The sequence below is a fragment of the Orbicella faveolata genome, unplaced genomic scaffold (assembly GCF_042242905.1).
Source record: "Orbicella faveolata isolate gen_17 unplaced genomic scaffold, um_ofav_v1 contig_46, whole genome shotgun sequence".
In the NCBI taxonomy this organism is placed as follows: domain Eukaryota; kingdom Metazoa; phylum Cnidaria; class Anthozoa; order Scleractinia; family Merulinidae; genus Orbicella; species Orbicella faveolata.
In genome coordinates, this window is record NW_028301576.1 from 24372501 (window position 1) to 24389011 (window position 16511).

Below are 16511 nucleotides of genomic sequence, written 5' to 3' on the forward strand. Positions count from 1 at the left end.
AATCGGCCCGGTCAAAGTCCGCACCGAAATAATATTTTTTAGGTAGATAAAAGGATGGTTAATTCATGGCAATGATTACTCATAAAGTACTCTATGTCCTGACTGGTTTGCTCGAAAAACTGTTCCTTTTGTCTTATTTTGCTTTTTTACAAAAGCTCCGAATATATCTGTCCATGAAAACCAGAGTCAAAAAGCGTTTAGCTGTGATCATTTCCACCAACACCGTATTTACTCATCATACTTTATACATTCTGGTTACGTCCTGTGTAAGGACATCTTCTTTCACGCGGTGAAAGGAAATAGTGGAAGATTGCACGCAGGCTAGTTAAGTTCAAAATTCCATGCCAGGAGTCCTGTCCAGTTGTCAAATGTTCCATCCACTCCACTAATGGGTAAGTTGGTCTGTTGAAATGATTTAACATCAGACACAAACATGTTCAGACATTCAACTTATTTTACTCATTAAGCATTATATCAGGCGATCTCTTTTCGGTCTCGAAGGCATCTTCCTATGGCATGATAGAAGACAAGACTCATTTCTCTAGTTTCCTGATATCAAAACAAGCCCTGTATAGTAAAAAATACGATTAACGCACCACCCCAGTTTCTTGGGGTTCTAGCAAGCTCGAATTCCTTGCATACGGTGGCTCTACCCGTAATGCAAGCGACATTCGAAGCCGGACTGTCCCAGGATTACATTTCTTTTGTGCCTAAATGACAAGGTTTTTTTTCTATTTCGCTTACAAAACGTTACTTGAAACGACACGAACTCAAAGGCACCGGCCTTATGCAAGGTTAGGATAACGGCCATAACAGACTTTGTATTTTTGGGAGCATTGTAAATAACAGTAAATTATAATGAATATTAAATTAACTAAACTTTCTGTGGGTACTGGTTTTATATAAACAACAGCCTCTACTTTGGTGGGTTAATATGCTCGGATATTTGTCCATGGAAATTATTTCGAGAAGCGAACAGTTTTTCGAGTGTGAAGGTCAAGGAAAATTGTGAGCTTCGAGGAACAGATAATTTCCAAGGACAAACATTCGGGCATATTTTCGCCCCAAATGGAAACTGTTGTGTTTATTATCTTTCAAATGTACGCCACACGAGGGACGTTTTAAAGTTAGGGAATAGCCCTCGGATATCCCCTAGTTTACTAGGGAATATTCAGTCAAGTGACCCGTTTAGACCAATCGCGAACTAGCGAAAATATTTGATGGATTATAAACTAAGGAATTTTGAGGTTTCATCGTTGGCAGTTAATCATTTTACACATGAGTTATAGATAAGGTTCCTAACAAGAACAGATTAGAAATGGCGACCTACCAGTTTTAGAACGCCCAGTCATTTTCCACACAATGGGGCGCCTTCCTAAATTCTGTCATCTGGTTGAAGGAAAGAAATCACTTGTTATTCTCCATCGAGTTCTGTTGGGCTGCAGAATCCATATCACACAACAGAGAACTCGAATTTACGTTGTCATTTGCCAATCTCGAAAGCTCTTTTCGACTCTCGTCCATACTCAACCTGGCTTGAATTACTCAAATCTGATGAGAATCGACAAGAGTTTTTGCTCGTCCAATGCTTAAAGGAGCAAAGTCACGGTATTTTGAGTTATTTTGGCCACATACAAAATTACCTTCAAATGGTAGGAAACCTGAAAATGACAGTTTAATAAGATAGAAAAACACCAAAGACATAATGATACACCATAAAGGAACAAGGATGGCTAAGGATGGAGAAGATTGACACGGATTACAAAAGACGAAGTTGAGAAATTGAGGCTAAACTTTTCAATATGCGCAAACCGTGACTGAGCTCTTTTAAGCTATTCAGTTTATAAACTCTCGATTACTTAGTTTGCTATTTGACCATACGAATTGAATGAAATAAAACAATGAAACTTCAACTCTTTTTAACCCTCTTGGAAATTCAATTCTCGTTATTCCTAGCAGAACATTTTTTTTCCTTTTCATCTTGTTGTTTTAGGGCTAAGGACATTTGACCTGCGATCTCTCTTTTTAAGAACCACAGATACAACTTGTTGCAACAGGTTAGTGGGTGAACCCAAGTTGTAATCGTCCGACGTCTTTCCTTGCTGATATTAATTCGTATGATCTCACATCAAACAGACCCTATTCGTATTCCCAGTATTAGACTGGAACTAGCTTGCAACTGAGGCTATTTCGGGGGGGGGGGTCTTTTTAAATGACATTAATCTCTGTTTTAATGATATTCCCCCGCATGAGCCTCCATCGTATGCTAGTTCCAGTCCAATACCGAGAATACGAATATGGCCTGTTGGACTCTAGTCTCCTCGCAGCCGTTATAAGGGTCGTCACTGAACGCTTCTCCCCCCACTAACGGCCGTTAGTGGGGGAGAAGCGTTGCGTGACGACCCTAATAACGGCTGCGGAGGAGACTAGTTGGACTCCACTCGCTTGTAACCGTATGGTATATTTTGTATACATTTATGACCACATAAGGTTTACCTGTTTAACAGACATGATGAACGGTTCCTTCATTACAAAGACATCCACACAATTCTCGCATTGGACAGGCTCCACTAAGTTCCCCCGGTACGCATCGTACTGCGCATGCTCGTTAGACACAGGAGTGGCTAGCTCTTTGATTGAGGCAGTGGTTGACACTGTCCGATCTACAGAAAGAAACACACGTTATCCTTAAGCGTTTCTCACTAGGAAATGCCTTTACGCGAGCTTCAGTTTGACCCTCGGACGTACAAGTAAACTCATACCCCCACCGTGGGGGGTGGGGATAGATGGAACCCCTCCCTGAGTTTTTTTTTATTTTATTTTTAAACAAAACAAAAAGGCTTTATTTAACGAGGGTAACATAATTTACTGGTTGCCCAGTAGTTTACAATATGGTCCTCCCTAATTTTACATAAAATCATTTACATATTATATAGTTTCGTTCTGTTAAGGTACAGCGAAATAAACTTACACTGATTAGATAGCCCTGAGCTAGCTCTACAGGATGACACCATTTTTGTCGAGCTATGACGCCTGCGGGAAGTTTGGAGCGCGCAACAGTTGCCCGAGGCGCAGCCGAGAGCAACTCTAGCTTCTTAAGTGCTCTTCAAACTTCCCAGTGCATCCATAACTCATTATACAGACAGCAAAAAGCAGGAATCAATTGTTTTATTACATTGTAACTGGAAATGACCCAACGAAGTTCACTTTGCTGTGAGAAATGAGTAATGTGTACAAGTTTGATAATTAGCCTTCGCGAAAATACAACCTCTAAACCGAAATACAGCAAACCCGCTGATGATAGTGTTTTCGTCAACCACTTAATCGATAATTACGAAATTGCTCTAACACATAACCAGCCATTTTTGATAAAGCCTCCTGTTTAATCAAGATTTCACGGATGAACCCCGCCAGAAATCCCAGAGACCACCACTCCCCGATCTCCTTCCTAGGGATACCCTTGTGTGAAATGTTAGGAAGTTTGTTCGGTTTTCAACAAGTCCCCGAGCCAAGACCAAGGCATGTTAAAGACACTTGAAGCCTTATAACGATAGACATGAAACAGCACTACAAACCACAACTCCTAGGTTAAAATAATGTCTTACTTTCATCACGTGAGATGTAGTCTGCAAAAGATGAGAATTTCTCTATTTGATGGTTGTTGCTGTCATCCTCTCCAACCTGTCATAACAACAAATTAAGCCTTGTTTGCGATTGCAAATTGAACTGGCGCTCTGCGTAAACAGCAGTCTGCAGAACAAGCGGTTTAGAGGGCAGAACGCCGAGTGTTTTACACGAGTGCGAAGCGCTGCGCCAACTGGAAACGCGACAAACAAACAACGACAAATATAGCACCGGGTTACTTTTCGTCTCCCGCTCTACGCTCACGTCTGGTGCTTTGCACTTGGTCCCCCGCCCCTCCCCCCTCCCCCCCCCCCCCCCGTCGTTACCACCACCACTCTAATCAGCCTGTTCTGCAGATGAGGCTAATTTTAGGAATGTAGGATTTACCAAGGTCTGTGTCCAAGCAATGTCTGACTATTGCAGCGCCAGACTAGTCTTGACCGTATCGCTATCACTTTTATTATTATATTAAAGTTAAGAATTAAATTACTTTGTCCCTCACCGGCCGTATTTGGTTACAAAGTTTAGTTGAGTAGTTGCAAAGTTCACTTCAAATTGTTTGCTTTATGCGTCTGGAGTTTTAACTTAACGTGTGATACGTCTGAGACGTTTAATGTGTCTGTTTTCAGACGCAGCGTTTTTTTCCCAATTCATCTGACGCCTAATGCACCTTAAAGGGATTTTATGTAACTTATGAGGTAGTAACACAATTACAGACCATTGACACTATTGCTAAAACTATTTTCTTTCATTTTGTTTGTACTATTTCTCCACTAATAGTTGGATGCCGTTTCAATGGTTAAATTAAATACTTCTACAGTTTTCTGTAGTCAACCACACGTATAAGTCTCGTATCATATGCCCCATGGGTAAATACAACCCATACTGAGTGCGCTTGTCATCCGAAGTACAGTGCACTGTTGTCAATTGAATTACTCACCTCTAAATAGATTGCAATAACGGCAAGGCCATCTTGGAATTTGTTTAAAGCTTTCTTGTAAGACTGATATTTCTCACGGAAGAAAACGATATGTATCTACAAAACAACACAAAGCAAGTAACATTAGTGTTCTGATGGTAGAACTCTCTACTTCCCAGTTGCTTATTGTTACTAATGAGCAACTCTGTCAGTCACTACAACAACGTCTAAAGAGCAGGGAAATTTCTTCGAAAACTTAAAGTGGCTCTGAACCCCTTGTTCAACACTGTTTGGGCATTTGTGTGATACCAATATTGTAGCATCACTTGGTCATGAATCCGAAATAAAACTGCGGGAAAGTACCGGAAAATGTTGTCAGTCACCTTAAATTCCCGAGAGCAAAGGAACTTACACTTTCGCTTACCTCGCCAGGAACTTGCGCTCTGTCTAGCGTATTCTGTTCAGACTCCTCACTCGTACAGTAAACGTGAAAGTGAAATTGATCCATGAGATAAGTCGAGTTTAACGGGCCTCCAGTCAGTGATACCCTCGGCTGGTCTTTTGAGTCCACTTTAAACGTTGGCTTGTGGTCGTGGAAATTGAAAAAATAACCAGATACAACATCGGTACCCGAGTCAATATTGATTCGAAGGGGTCTTTGAAAATCTCTGTTGACTTTCTGCATATCTAAATGCATCTCTCCAACAATGCCATCCACTGATGATAAAACACAACAGGCCAGGATTAAGATGTTGTGGGCTTTTCGAAAACATCCCACTCTCTGTCACGTTTATTATAAAATTAAAATCTTTTATGTCTGGTAATTTTATTCTATTCGTAATTGCACAATTGTGATAAATGGCTTGCCAGCTAGTTCATACTCGAGTTTAGAAACCTTAGCATGACCGTGCTTGTCATAAGAACAAGAGAAACGAAGCTTTTCGAAAACGCTCTTCAAACCGGAGGCATTTGAAAACGCTAGCTTTTCGTTTTCTTGTGGACGAAAAACATTTTCAAAATTAAACGGAGCTTATTGAAATCTATGACGTCACGATAATTATGTGATTTCCCTGCCCGAAATTCCCTCAAACACAAATTCAAAATGACCGGTGATTGGTGCGTTTTTAAATTCCTCCGGCGTTGTGTGGACGGAAAACGTTTGATGCGTTTTCAGAGTGAAACCTCCTTTTTCAAATTTCTCCAGCCTAGTGTGGGCGGGACCTTACACTCAGTTGCAAAGCAACGCTTGGGTTGAAACTCTACTCGCATTAGATCAAACCTAAATAAGTAACGTCGCTGTGTAACCTCACTCTCTTCCACACGCACTCTCTTCGCTGATTGTCTTTTACGTTACGTGTATGATACAAAATGGTACTTACTCATGATGCGATCCACCAGGCGTCTCTTAGCCACATCTGGGGCTTTGTGGATCCGAGACTAAAACAAAATGAAATGAAGCAGCAGGCAAGACAAGGTATTACTTCCTCCGTCTAATTGAGAACTCTAGCCTATTCTTAGAATGCCTTTATCTTAAAACCTTACATCCAGTGGACTCAGATAAGAGGAGCCACGCTACTCGGAAATTTTGAAAAACCTTCTCAAAGTAAACACTTCAGTTTCTGCGAGAGTGAATCAGATTTATCTTTCCGATTGAATGCGGAAGTAATGAGCGATTGTAACCGTGAACCGAATTTCACCCTTTTGATTCCTGTAAACTTCAGGCGAACTTTTCACATAGGCATAACCTACAGTGTTACATTGCTGCGAAATAAATACATCATCACTTTTGCAATGTTTACTCCGATTCTTGCGATAGATAGTGCAATCGCTTATGCACTGCAGCTGATTCGGATAATTACGTTCCATGGTGAAAAAAAGAAGAAAGTAGAACTCTTTGAAGATGGCAAATGCGAGGTTGTCCTACAGTAGCTCAAGTGAAATATGTCATCGCGAGAAAACACATCATGCTTAAAAGATGTATCCCGAAGTTTCAACGAATCAAACTTCCCGCTCTTTTTGGGATAAAGTGAGGGTGAATTTAATTCTAAAGCTCTGAGAAAGGAGTTTGAAACAGATCTAAAAAACGTTAAAACTGAATTTTCGACCGCCTTCTGCGGTCTTCTTCAGAGAAATGTACTCTGCAAGAGTCACGGAATGCAAATATGTAGCTAAGACGTCATTTTTCCTTACGAATGGAACCGAATATTCTGTCAAGAATGCCAAACAGTTTGCAGAGTTCATAAGTAACCAGGAGGTCGCCGAAGACGAACTGGTTGTGTCGTTTGACGTGATTTCACTCTGCACCTCCATACCTATCGACATGGCTATAGACATTGTTCAGAGAAAACCTGAGGGATCTGATGACTGGAAAAATCACACGCAATTGACCAAAGACCAAATCCTGGACTTACTCACTTACTCTCCTTTCTTCTACACAACAGCTATCTCATATTCGAGGGGATCCAATACCAGCAGGTATCGAGGTGTGCCATGGGATCTCCAGTCAGTGCGGTCGTCGCAGAACTTGTAATGTAAGGAGAAAGCATTAGAAACTTCGCCCATCAAACCAAAATGACGGCGCCGTGATGTCGACGATTCCAACGCGATAAATACCAACATTCAGTTTACAGTAGGGACGACCACAACAACCATGGGCAAGAGTAATTAGATTTCCATTCACACAGCCCAGCACAAAGCAAAAGAGCTGTTGTTAAGACCTTAAGGGACCGCGGTAAATGCATTCTATCAACGACTGCGCAGAGACAGACCAAGGGGCGACGTGTCATTAACGACCTTAAAGCTAATGACTATCCTGGAAACTTCATTAAATCGGTCGGTCAACGAAACATCACACAGCCAATGCCTGGGAGAACCCAAAAGCATATGCGCCAATTCCATTATAAAGGAGTGCCGGATTGAATTAGACGGATTTTGAACCGCAAAAACATCAAGACAGCTTTTAAACCACTGAAAACATTGGGTAATGTTTTCAAGAAACCTAAGGACCGGCCGCCAAGCTAAAAAAAAAAAAAAAAAAAAAAAAAAAAACAGTTGAAAGGAACAGCTGAAAAGGAGAGAGTAAATGAAGTTGGAAGTCTCGGGTTGCTGAACACAAGCCTGGAACGAATGAGAACGTCGGCTCCGCTGTAAAACATCATGCCGAAACATACACCCTAATTATGCGAGCATTTTGGAAACAGGCGTGAAAAACAAGGACAAAAGGCTTTTCCTAGAGTCGTTACATTCATTCCTAGACAAGAACTCTGTTCATGAAAGAGCACCCTTTCCAAGGGTTTATGTATCACTGGTTTCCTCCCCAAGGGGCAACGAACAAAGACGTCTTTAGTTACTACATTTTGCATTCCGTGACTGAAGAGGACCGTTGAACTAGCGGTCGAAAATTCAGTTTAACGTTTTTTAGATCTGTTTAAAATTCCTTTCTTAGAACTTTAATCATGGAAAGAGATCGCTTTAACAGTTTTAAATTTAATTCTACAACATACTTGTTGTTGTCGTTTGTTTTTGTTCTGTAATTGTTGTTTCGACGTGCAGTAATGATCGGACTCTCTTTGATAAACCGCTATTGGCTGCTAATAAGTGCAAAAGTTGTCCAAGGCAATTCCATCATAGGCAAGTCATTTTTTCTGCTCTTAAATATTAACAACTTACAACTTCAGGTAGTTTTCACTACAAGGCGTTCCACGATAACACAGATAGACAGGTGGTTACCATGGTTATTGGACTTTCAGTAAACTGCTTACTGTTAGTTTTTCTATGTTTACAAATATTGGCAAATTCTTGCCTAACGAAAGAACTTGTGTCAGAAAATGACTTCAACATTTGGGAGTTTGATAGATTATTGCCAAAACCTCAAATTCATACTGTCAAATCACTACTTGGCAAATAACGGAGACACATATGGACAATACCTTCAAGAAGGATTTCCACCGGCCATGTAGAGTATTTTTTGTGTTCAGTCTCCCTGTGTGGCTATAACTCGTTTCAGTCCACTTAAATCTTTCTATCTGGATCTTGCTTGACATTTTATCAGGCAATACATCACAACTCAAGAATGAGACTTGACAAAAGAGGAGGAGATAACTTACTTGGCGTACGCTGCGCATTTTAACGCACTGCAGGCCAGAAAAACTGCACTGAAAAGTGACGTAGCATAAAAACGCTGCGCGTAATAACAAGGCACCTGGATCCCACTATGAAGGGCTTAGAACACACACTTTGCAATAGCAGTTTTGCCGATAGCGTCATTTGACTACAACTACCAGAATTCCTTTCGTTTGTTTTTTATTATTTGAATTTTGAAGCCCCAGTGGGGTTTAAATAACAATTGCCCTAACTAACATGTGAAACAAAAAAAAGTGAAAGATTCTGGTAGTTGTAGCCAAATGACGCCATCAAATCAAATCGCCTATTCCACGTGACCTTTCGGGGGCAAAATGCCAATTTTTACTATTAATCATTCATAGCCTTTGGCAGGCTCATTTCCATTGCTTAGAAAATTTGGTAACCCATCGACCTGAAAAACTTTGGCTGTCACGTGATTGTCCGTACGCTCCCCTCATGTAAATCAATGCAAAATGTCACTCTGCAATAACCTAGTTCCCAAGGCTTTCCTCGTAGAGATTAGGAGGGGCGGGTTTACAGCGTACATCTTTGATATTGGGCATCCATGTTATGTCCAATTAACACCTGTCAAAACAAGGTATCTGCTGACCAGTAGCACGTGACCATTTTGCGGGCTCATGTTTAGCGCTAATCGAAGTCACGTGTTTCTTTTTAAGTTGAGCGTTGCCCAGGTACAGGTTTTCGATTGGATCGCAGGCTCAAGCAAAGCTAATTTATTGTCATCAGGAGCTCCACTTTTAGGCCTGGCTAAATCTATATATTACATTTCTTGGCCGTCCTCGCAAAACAACAACGTGAAATGACCAAATTCTGCGTTGTCTGGCGAACGTGAACGACGACGACTAATTTCTAAGTTTCTATTTCAAATTCATCGCTGTACTCCAGCATCAGTTTCGTGATAGGTTTCACATTGAGCAACAAATTTAACTAAATGACTTGTCGCGAGATTCGTAGGTAAAATATAAATTCATTTTTTAATCGCCATTGTCCTCGGCGTCGCCGTGTTGTATAAGGAGTTGTATAACGAATTTTGTACTGTCGATAAATAAAGAATATCTATCTATCTAGTTAGTAGCCATGACGACGGCGATGCCGAAGACGACGCCTAGTAAATAAATGTATTTATACTTTACCTTCGAATGTAGCAAGTGTGTAAATCCGTTTAGTACGCGTGTCGGTCTAAAAACTTGCTTAAGCTAAACATTCATCGACGATTTTGGCCATTTTGGTCAGAAATAGGGTACGGATTTTTGCACTCTGGTCTTGAATTAAGTATGTTTTTTTAGAAGAAGCTACTGTTTCATCATTATCGATAAGACCAGCAACAAAAGCCCTTCATAAATTATGTTTGGAGCAACTGTGCTAGCCGCGACGACCATGAATAGGGTATCGAATTGTTGGTTAGGTCATAAATAGGGTAGGAAAAATAGCAGATTTTGGTCAAAAATAGGATAGGGGTTTTGGGAAGCGGACCGCACACCCACGCCCAATTTTTCCGGGAGTACCCCCCACCCCTTCACCCTCGCCGGGGTGTCAGGCAATTTTAGTTGTGACGGTCCGTGTGCATTTGCCCACGGAACGAAGATTCATGCACAGGCAGATGGAAAGTAAGATATGGACTTATGTATACGGGACACTTTACATACGCAGATTCCTTGTTGTGTAAAAAGAGTACTTACAAACCTGAAAGACTCGTGAAATTGCGGATTAAAAGGGAGGCTCTATGGTAAAGTTAATAAAACAGCAGGTACTACCAGCATGTTTGTAGTCTACCACATGGTTACCAGCACGACTAATCAATAGCAAATTGTACATTCGACTGAAAGACTCACATAATTTACCAGCCAGTAATTAAATCTTCCCTACTTTCAGCAGTGATGCGTTAAAAAACACAAAAAATGAATTAGACCAATGCCCCCCGTGATTTTGTCATGCTTCTAAACGCTGTGAAAGAGATTAAAAAAAACGCGTTTTTTGGGGGGTCACACAATGTTCGTTCACTTGCGTGACAGCCCCAAAAAAGAAAAAACTCGGAATCTGTCACACCATTTGTCGAGGCTGTCACTTTCCAGTACAAACTGACAGTTTTTCTTTCTTAGGACAATGAATACTAATAACGACGAACTTCTCGTCTGCAAGAGCTTCTTTATAAAACCTGAAAGCGCCTCATCAGGTTTTTGTGGTCTATCACCCAAGAGGTATCATAAACAATAATTATAAGTGGGGTACCGCGAAATATAAAACGCTTTTTCCGGTTACTAGTGACAATGTCCTCCGATTTCAAATTGAAAGAAAATAAATAGTGTCGCCCATGTTTTTATCCCGGCCGTTGACGTTTGGGCCCATAATAAGCGTTTGGTTGAAAATGCGTTGAAATAATCGTATCAGACGACTGATGGAAAATGGATGAAAAAGGGCACGACAGATTGGGCCAAAAAATATTTAGAAAAAAAAACACAGTGCCCTGAGGACTTCGGTGTTTTGAGGGACGATCGAGTCATAACGTTTGTTTAGGTTTTAATATATTGAACAATGTCGGCAAATGACCCGCTCTAACAGGGTCTAACAGGTAAAACAGGGAGTGTTTCGGTCGGGTTTAGTTTTAACTGCTAACTTATTCCGCTGGTAAAGTCAGTATTTGCGACGTTTCTTTTTTTTAATTTATCGGGTTTTTTTCCTTCTTTTATAAGGAATATTTTTGCTAACTGTATGCATGTGGTCACGAAAAATATACTGGTGAATTAGCTTGCTGTCGGGGACGAATATTTAGAAACATCTGCCGCTGACACGAAAATATCTATTTATTTTGAGGAGAGCTAATTTGTTTTGCTGCGCAGATCAACTTGGGTTCTAAAAGATAGGTCCTGAATTTTAAATTAAACGTTTTGGCGTTGGCATATACATTTCGAAAAGGAAACACAATTTCACCTGGAATTTCGCAACGAGTTTCTGCTAATGTAGTGTCTCTAGCTAATATAAAACTCGAATCTTACCTTGGAATAAAATTCCCAAGGGCGACGCAGAGCATTCGATGTGTTTGAGAAGTCTGCACAGGTATAGTCACACAACTGTGTTTGGTTTGACGGCTCGCCATATATTGTACTCACTGCCCCACTTAAACATGAGGCTTGACTGAAGAGAAGAAAAAAACAGATTTCGTGAGCGTTGCGCATTTTGCCTTGCTGAGAGACCAGGAAAACTACACGAAAATTTCCATGTGACCTTTGAATGAACACCCCGTGAGTGTCACACAAATGGAAATAGACACAGTTGCCATGGATACTTTATGAGATAGGGATGAAACGGCTTTTTGGACACTTCCAACATTGAAGTAATTTTAAAGTGGTTTTTTTTCGGCCGCCAGGGTATGATTTCTATCAAAACGAAGCATCGAGAAACTACATAAAGCACAGGCACGAAAAATGGGTCGTGATTGTTTGATGACAGTTGCTAGCACGTCGGTTAATTTATTTTCAGGTCGATACAGATGACACATTAAACAACGAAATAAAAATGCACAACGGACGATCACTTGATTGTGTTGTACGTTTGAACCAAAACACTCCAATACTGCGGGCAGTTTTACCTTGCCAGGAGCCCATCACCTCCTGATATTGCCTGTAAAGAAAATACTGATGGCCATAAAAAATTAATAAAAATAGATCAACATCCATAAACAAGTGCTAAAAACTACTGACAAGTGGTGTGCCATTAAGGGGCTAATTCGGGGTTCATAGAAACAACAAACAGTAGAGAATAACCTGCTGATTTATTATATGGCAAAGTGATCCAGGACGAAAAGGAACATTCTGATTGGTTCTCTGAGCTGTCCGAATTTTGCAATGCGGACCGCTAAGATGGACCGTTTTCCAAATCTTAACAAAAAAAAACGTTGTGTCCACAAGCGCAAGCACAAGCGCAAGAACAAACTCAAACAATAGACCCGAGTCAAACGAAATTCGACGCAACCACAAGCACAAGCAAAATCATCCCAACCTTCCCCATTTTGAAAAACTGTTTAGGCGAGGGGTAGCTAGTCTGGATACAGTGTTTTCATTGGCCAAACATAACCACGTGTGGTAAATATCCTTGTGCTTGCAATGTGCTTGCAATGTGTTACGCCTCAGCGGTATTTCGTTTTCACTTGTTGCAGCTCAAACGGAAGCATAAGGGCAAGCACAAGAAAAAGCAAAAAAAAATTGATCCTTGTTTTTATGCCTGCGTCAAGGTCGTTTTCACGGTGAAATAAGAATTATTGTGTTTGCACTTGTGCTTGTGTCGCTAGTGATCTGAAAACCAGGCTTCAGATCCGAAGTAAATACTTTATTGAATTGGCTTATTCGGTCCGTACTGGTGAATATTAGTTTCGTTCATTTTGTGCAACTTAGCTGGCAAATAAATAATTTGACCAATATTTCCAATACGGACCTCACGATTGTTCAATAACTTACATATCTCGCTGTTGCAATCACTGTTTGGTTTACCAACCCGTCCTCTGGCTTCGCTCGAGGGTAAATGTCATATTTATGATAAAGCTATTGACCTTTAGGGATTTTGAATTATTATTTTGATGTGATGTTGACATACCGCGCTCTTTGATCATCATATTTGTAAACTTATAGCAATGTTAATAACAAAGTATAGTTGCTTCAAATTGAGAAACTTTGTAATCCAGGAAAATAAGTTTCCGAGGATGGTTTAACTAAAAAAAAGAAGAAAGGGATACTGGAACAATTCGAATTCGGTCTTATGATGCTTCGATTAGATACGGCATTGTTGTAAATGAATGCGCGGTTCGCTGGCGCTTAATCGGGTGATACGAAAGCCCCCAGGGGAGGGGGGATACTTGCAAAACATTTGGTGGGATATGCTGCTTCGTAGTTTCTTTTTCGTGATTTTGTCGATGAAGCGTAATTTTGCAAAAGAACTCTAAAAAAAATTAGGTCGTCGGGAAACTCAAATACCTCTGAGTTGTAAGCGAGGAGTTGTCGGGTAAATACAAATAATAGGCTGCTGTTTATTCACTGATACAGTCAAACCTGTATTAAGAGGATCCCATATTTACCGGACACCCTCTATTAAGCGGACAGCAGTGCAAGTCCCATTTTTCTTTTCCCACATTCACCTGAAAAATAACTGTATTCAACGGACACCTCTATGCGGACGCGGACTCCTTAAACTTGACTTTTATGGTCAATTCTATCTTTAGAAACCTGTATCAAAACGGACACTGGCGGATCGATCGTTTAAGTTTGCCAACAAACTGAGCTGTCTCAGAAATGCAATATTTTGTTATTCGTTTTTGTTGTTACAGAACTTTTGTTCCTGTTTTGATTTTGTGAACCTTCACATTACTGTATACTTAAATCTCTTTACCATACTTGTCATTGTTTATGGAAATACGATATTTCAGAGTTATCGATGGTTCACGAGAATCCTATTTGTCTTTCAAGGTCTTTTAATACTGACCAATACTGATATGACCCTTTTAAGACGAATTCTGAGGGAACCTGTCTTCAGCAGACACTAGCAAGTCTCCCGAGGGTGTCCGCCTAATACATCCAGTTTGACTGTAGCTGGCTTCCTTTTGCAGTAAGAGTTTCCAGAAGTGGTTTCCAGTATTGAAACAATATTCATATTTAAGTCAAGTGACGGCCGCTGTGTGGTGATGATGTGACGGCATGCAGACTGATCAAATCTCAAGATGTGACAAGCATCATAACGGCATTTTTCCCACTACTGCTAAGCTTCCGTCCAATTACAATCTTTCTTTGTTTATCTAAGGGCCACAGTGGAAATTAATGAAGCTCCAGTAATTGTGTTTACCCTTCACTGAGTTATTGTTATATATTTACTTAACAGCATTCTATGTTAAGTGACGGTATTTTGGGTTATTTTGGCCACGTACTGACAAAATTGCCTTTTAAAAACTGATGAAACCTGAAAATAATATAAAGTTTACTGAGATAGAGAAACGCCGAAAAGATAATAATATACCATTAAAAAACAAGAATGGTTGAGGATAGAGAAGATTAACACGGATAACAAACGAAGAATTTGAAAAATTCTTAGATTCTCTGAACGTCTTAGACTCTGTACGTCTTACGCTCGCATTGTTGAAAACTCTTTGAGATCTCTGTCTTGCAAAGAAAAACCTCTAGTCGAGGTCCAACTGTATATGGATTATTGCAGGCTATAGGCGTGATATCGTTTTTATTCACGAGATTTTAATGCTCTATCGCGAATGAGCAGGTCTCTGGGGTGAGTGACTTTAAACTTAACTGCTTTAAACGTGACCAGGTTTGCGTAATCAATGTATAAACGTCTGAAGTGATTTCCAGTGTCTGAGACATTTTATTTGCTTCAGTCTAATCTGCTCTCTTAAGTTGCTTTAATTCGTATTAACACATCTGGAAGCGACGTGATTGTTTTCTCCTGCCGTTTAACCCGGTCGTTTAATTAAGCATTTTTGCTTGAACAGGAAAAGTTTAATTTCAGCCTGTTTTGCATGACGTTCATAAAATCCTTGACCTCGTCCGTATTACAACAGTTTGTGACGGAAGCAGTTCCTTCTTTTTAGCTTCGATATCCTCAGACATGCCTGCTGCTCACGTCCTGCTTAGAAACGTTCATCCGAGCTGTGATGAAAATCTGTTTTGGTCCAAAAACATCCAACGAAAGAAAACCCCCAGGGCTTCCCCCCAGCCCACTTTTTTTCACTTTCTCTCTTTTTGTTTGTTTGTTTTTCCCTCTTTTTATATGATTATTATGTAAGTGCGTATGTTTAATCAGCAGTATTGTGACTAATTTTTAGTATTTTTTCGTTGGTAGTAGTTGAAAAGTAAAAAAGCAGTCTAGCATAATTAAGTGCGTTGTAGAAAAATAAAATGCAGCATGTATGTAACTTATATGTTTATGTAATTTATCTATAATAAAAAGGAGCATCGTAAGTAAGCCAACTGTAATTTAATTAGTGTGATTGTGATTGTATTGTAACTAGTGCATGTCTAAATAGTGTAAGTATAAGCAGTGTAAGGAGCAAGTACAGTGTAAGTGTAAATGTAAGTATAATATTAGTACTGTAAGTAGCCGGTAAGTGTTCGTCCTGTAGATAACTTGTATTGATTGTGATGATTGTGGGAGAATCTATAGAAGGTTCGCAGAAGCTTCTTCACAAAAACCATTCAAGAACGTACAGATTTTCATTCCACAAAGTACAGATTTTCACTTCGCAAAGTACAGGTTTCATTTCGTTTCGTTGTGTTTCGTTTCGTAAAGTACCATTTCGCAAAGTACAATAAGCCGTCGTGAAGTGATATGATGACTTGATTGACGAAAATATCAAGACGTAAAACACCATAGAGATAACAGCGCAAAGTCATGCACGTCGACTCATTTTAATTTCTCTGAAATAAAGGTAGCCCTACTGTGGTTGACAATCACTTGTTCTTCCGTAATCCTTTAGCGGGTTTCATGCAAGCGTCGCAGCGTGACGTAACGGAACAGGAAGTAATTAATTGACACGAGCAATTTAAAAGCATGTCAGCTTGCACAACTAGAGAATTATATTTATATGCCGTCGTTGATCACCGGCAACGCATATGCATCCTTTGACTCAAAAAATGAAGATTCATTTAATATTGACACCGCTTCTACTTCTCGTCTGCGATGAAATTCTCCCTTCGATGACTGTTACACTTGCCTCGACGCGTCCCAATTTTTACCCATTTGGAGAGAGAGAAGGTGATCGGCTTCTACCCAAAAATGACGACGAAAGCTCTGGCTCGGTGTCGATATCGATTCCTTTCCCTTACTTTGACCAGTA

General features: G+C 40.2%; 1 protein-coding gene and 1 pseudogene across 1 annotated transcript in view; one reads left to right on the plus strand and one right to left on the minus strand.

The window, feature by feature from the left end:
- The window catches only part of LOC110058092 (carbonic anhydrase 2-like), a 12747-nt gene extending 814 nt beyond the window's left edge, over positions 1 to 11933 (minus strand). Inside the window, exons 1-8 of the mRNA XM_020764684.2 lie at positions 11680 to 11933; positions 5923 to 5980; positions 4968 to 5260; positions 4565 to 4660; positions 3606 to 3681; positions 2497 to 2663; positions 1331 to 1389; positions 1 to 402 (exon numbers count right to left, since the gene is read on the minus strand). The exon at positions 1 to 402 is cut by the window's left edge and continues 814 nt beyond it. Of these exons, the coding sequence (XP_020620343.2) occupies positions 1336 to 1389; positions 2497 to 2663; positions 3606 to 3681; positions 4565 to 4660; positions 4968 to 5260; positions 5923 to 5980; positions 11680 to 11859 (924 nt within the window). The 5' untranslated portion in view covers positions 11860 to 11933 and the 3' untranslated portion in view covers positions 1 to 402; positions 1331 to 1335. The remainder of the gene's footprint in view (positions 403 to 1330; positions 1390 to 2496; positions 2664 to 3605; positions 3682 to 4564; positions 4661 to 4967; positions 5261 to 5922; positions 5981 to 11679) is intronic.
- On the plus strand, positions 6675 to 8655 carry LOC149099039 (uncharacterized; annotated as a pseudogene).
- Positions 11934 to 16511: the final 4578 nt, after the last annotated feature.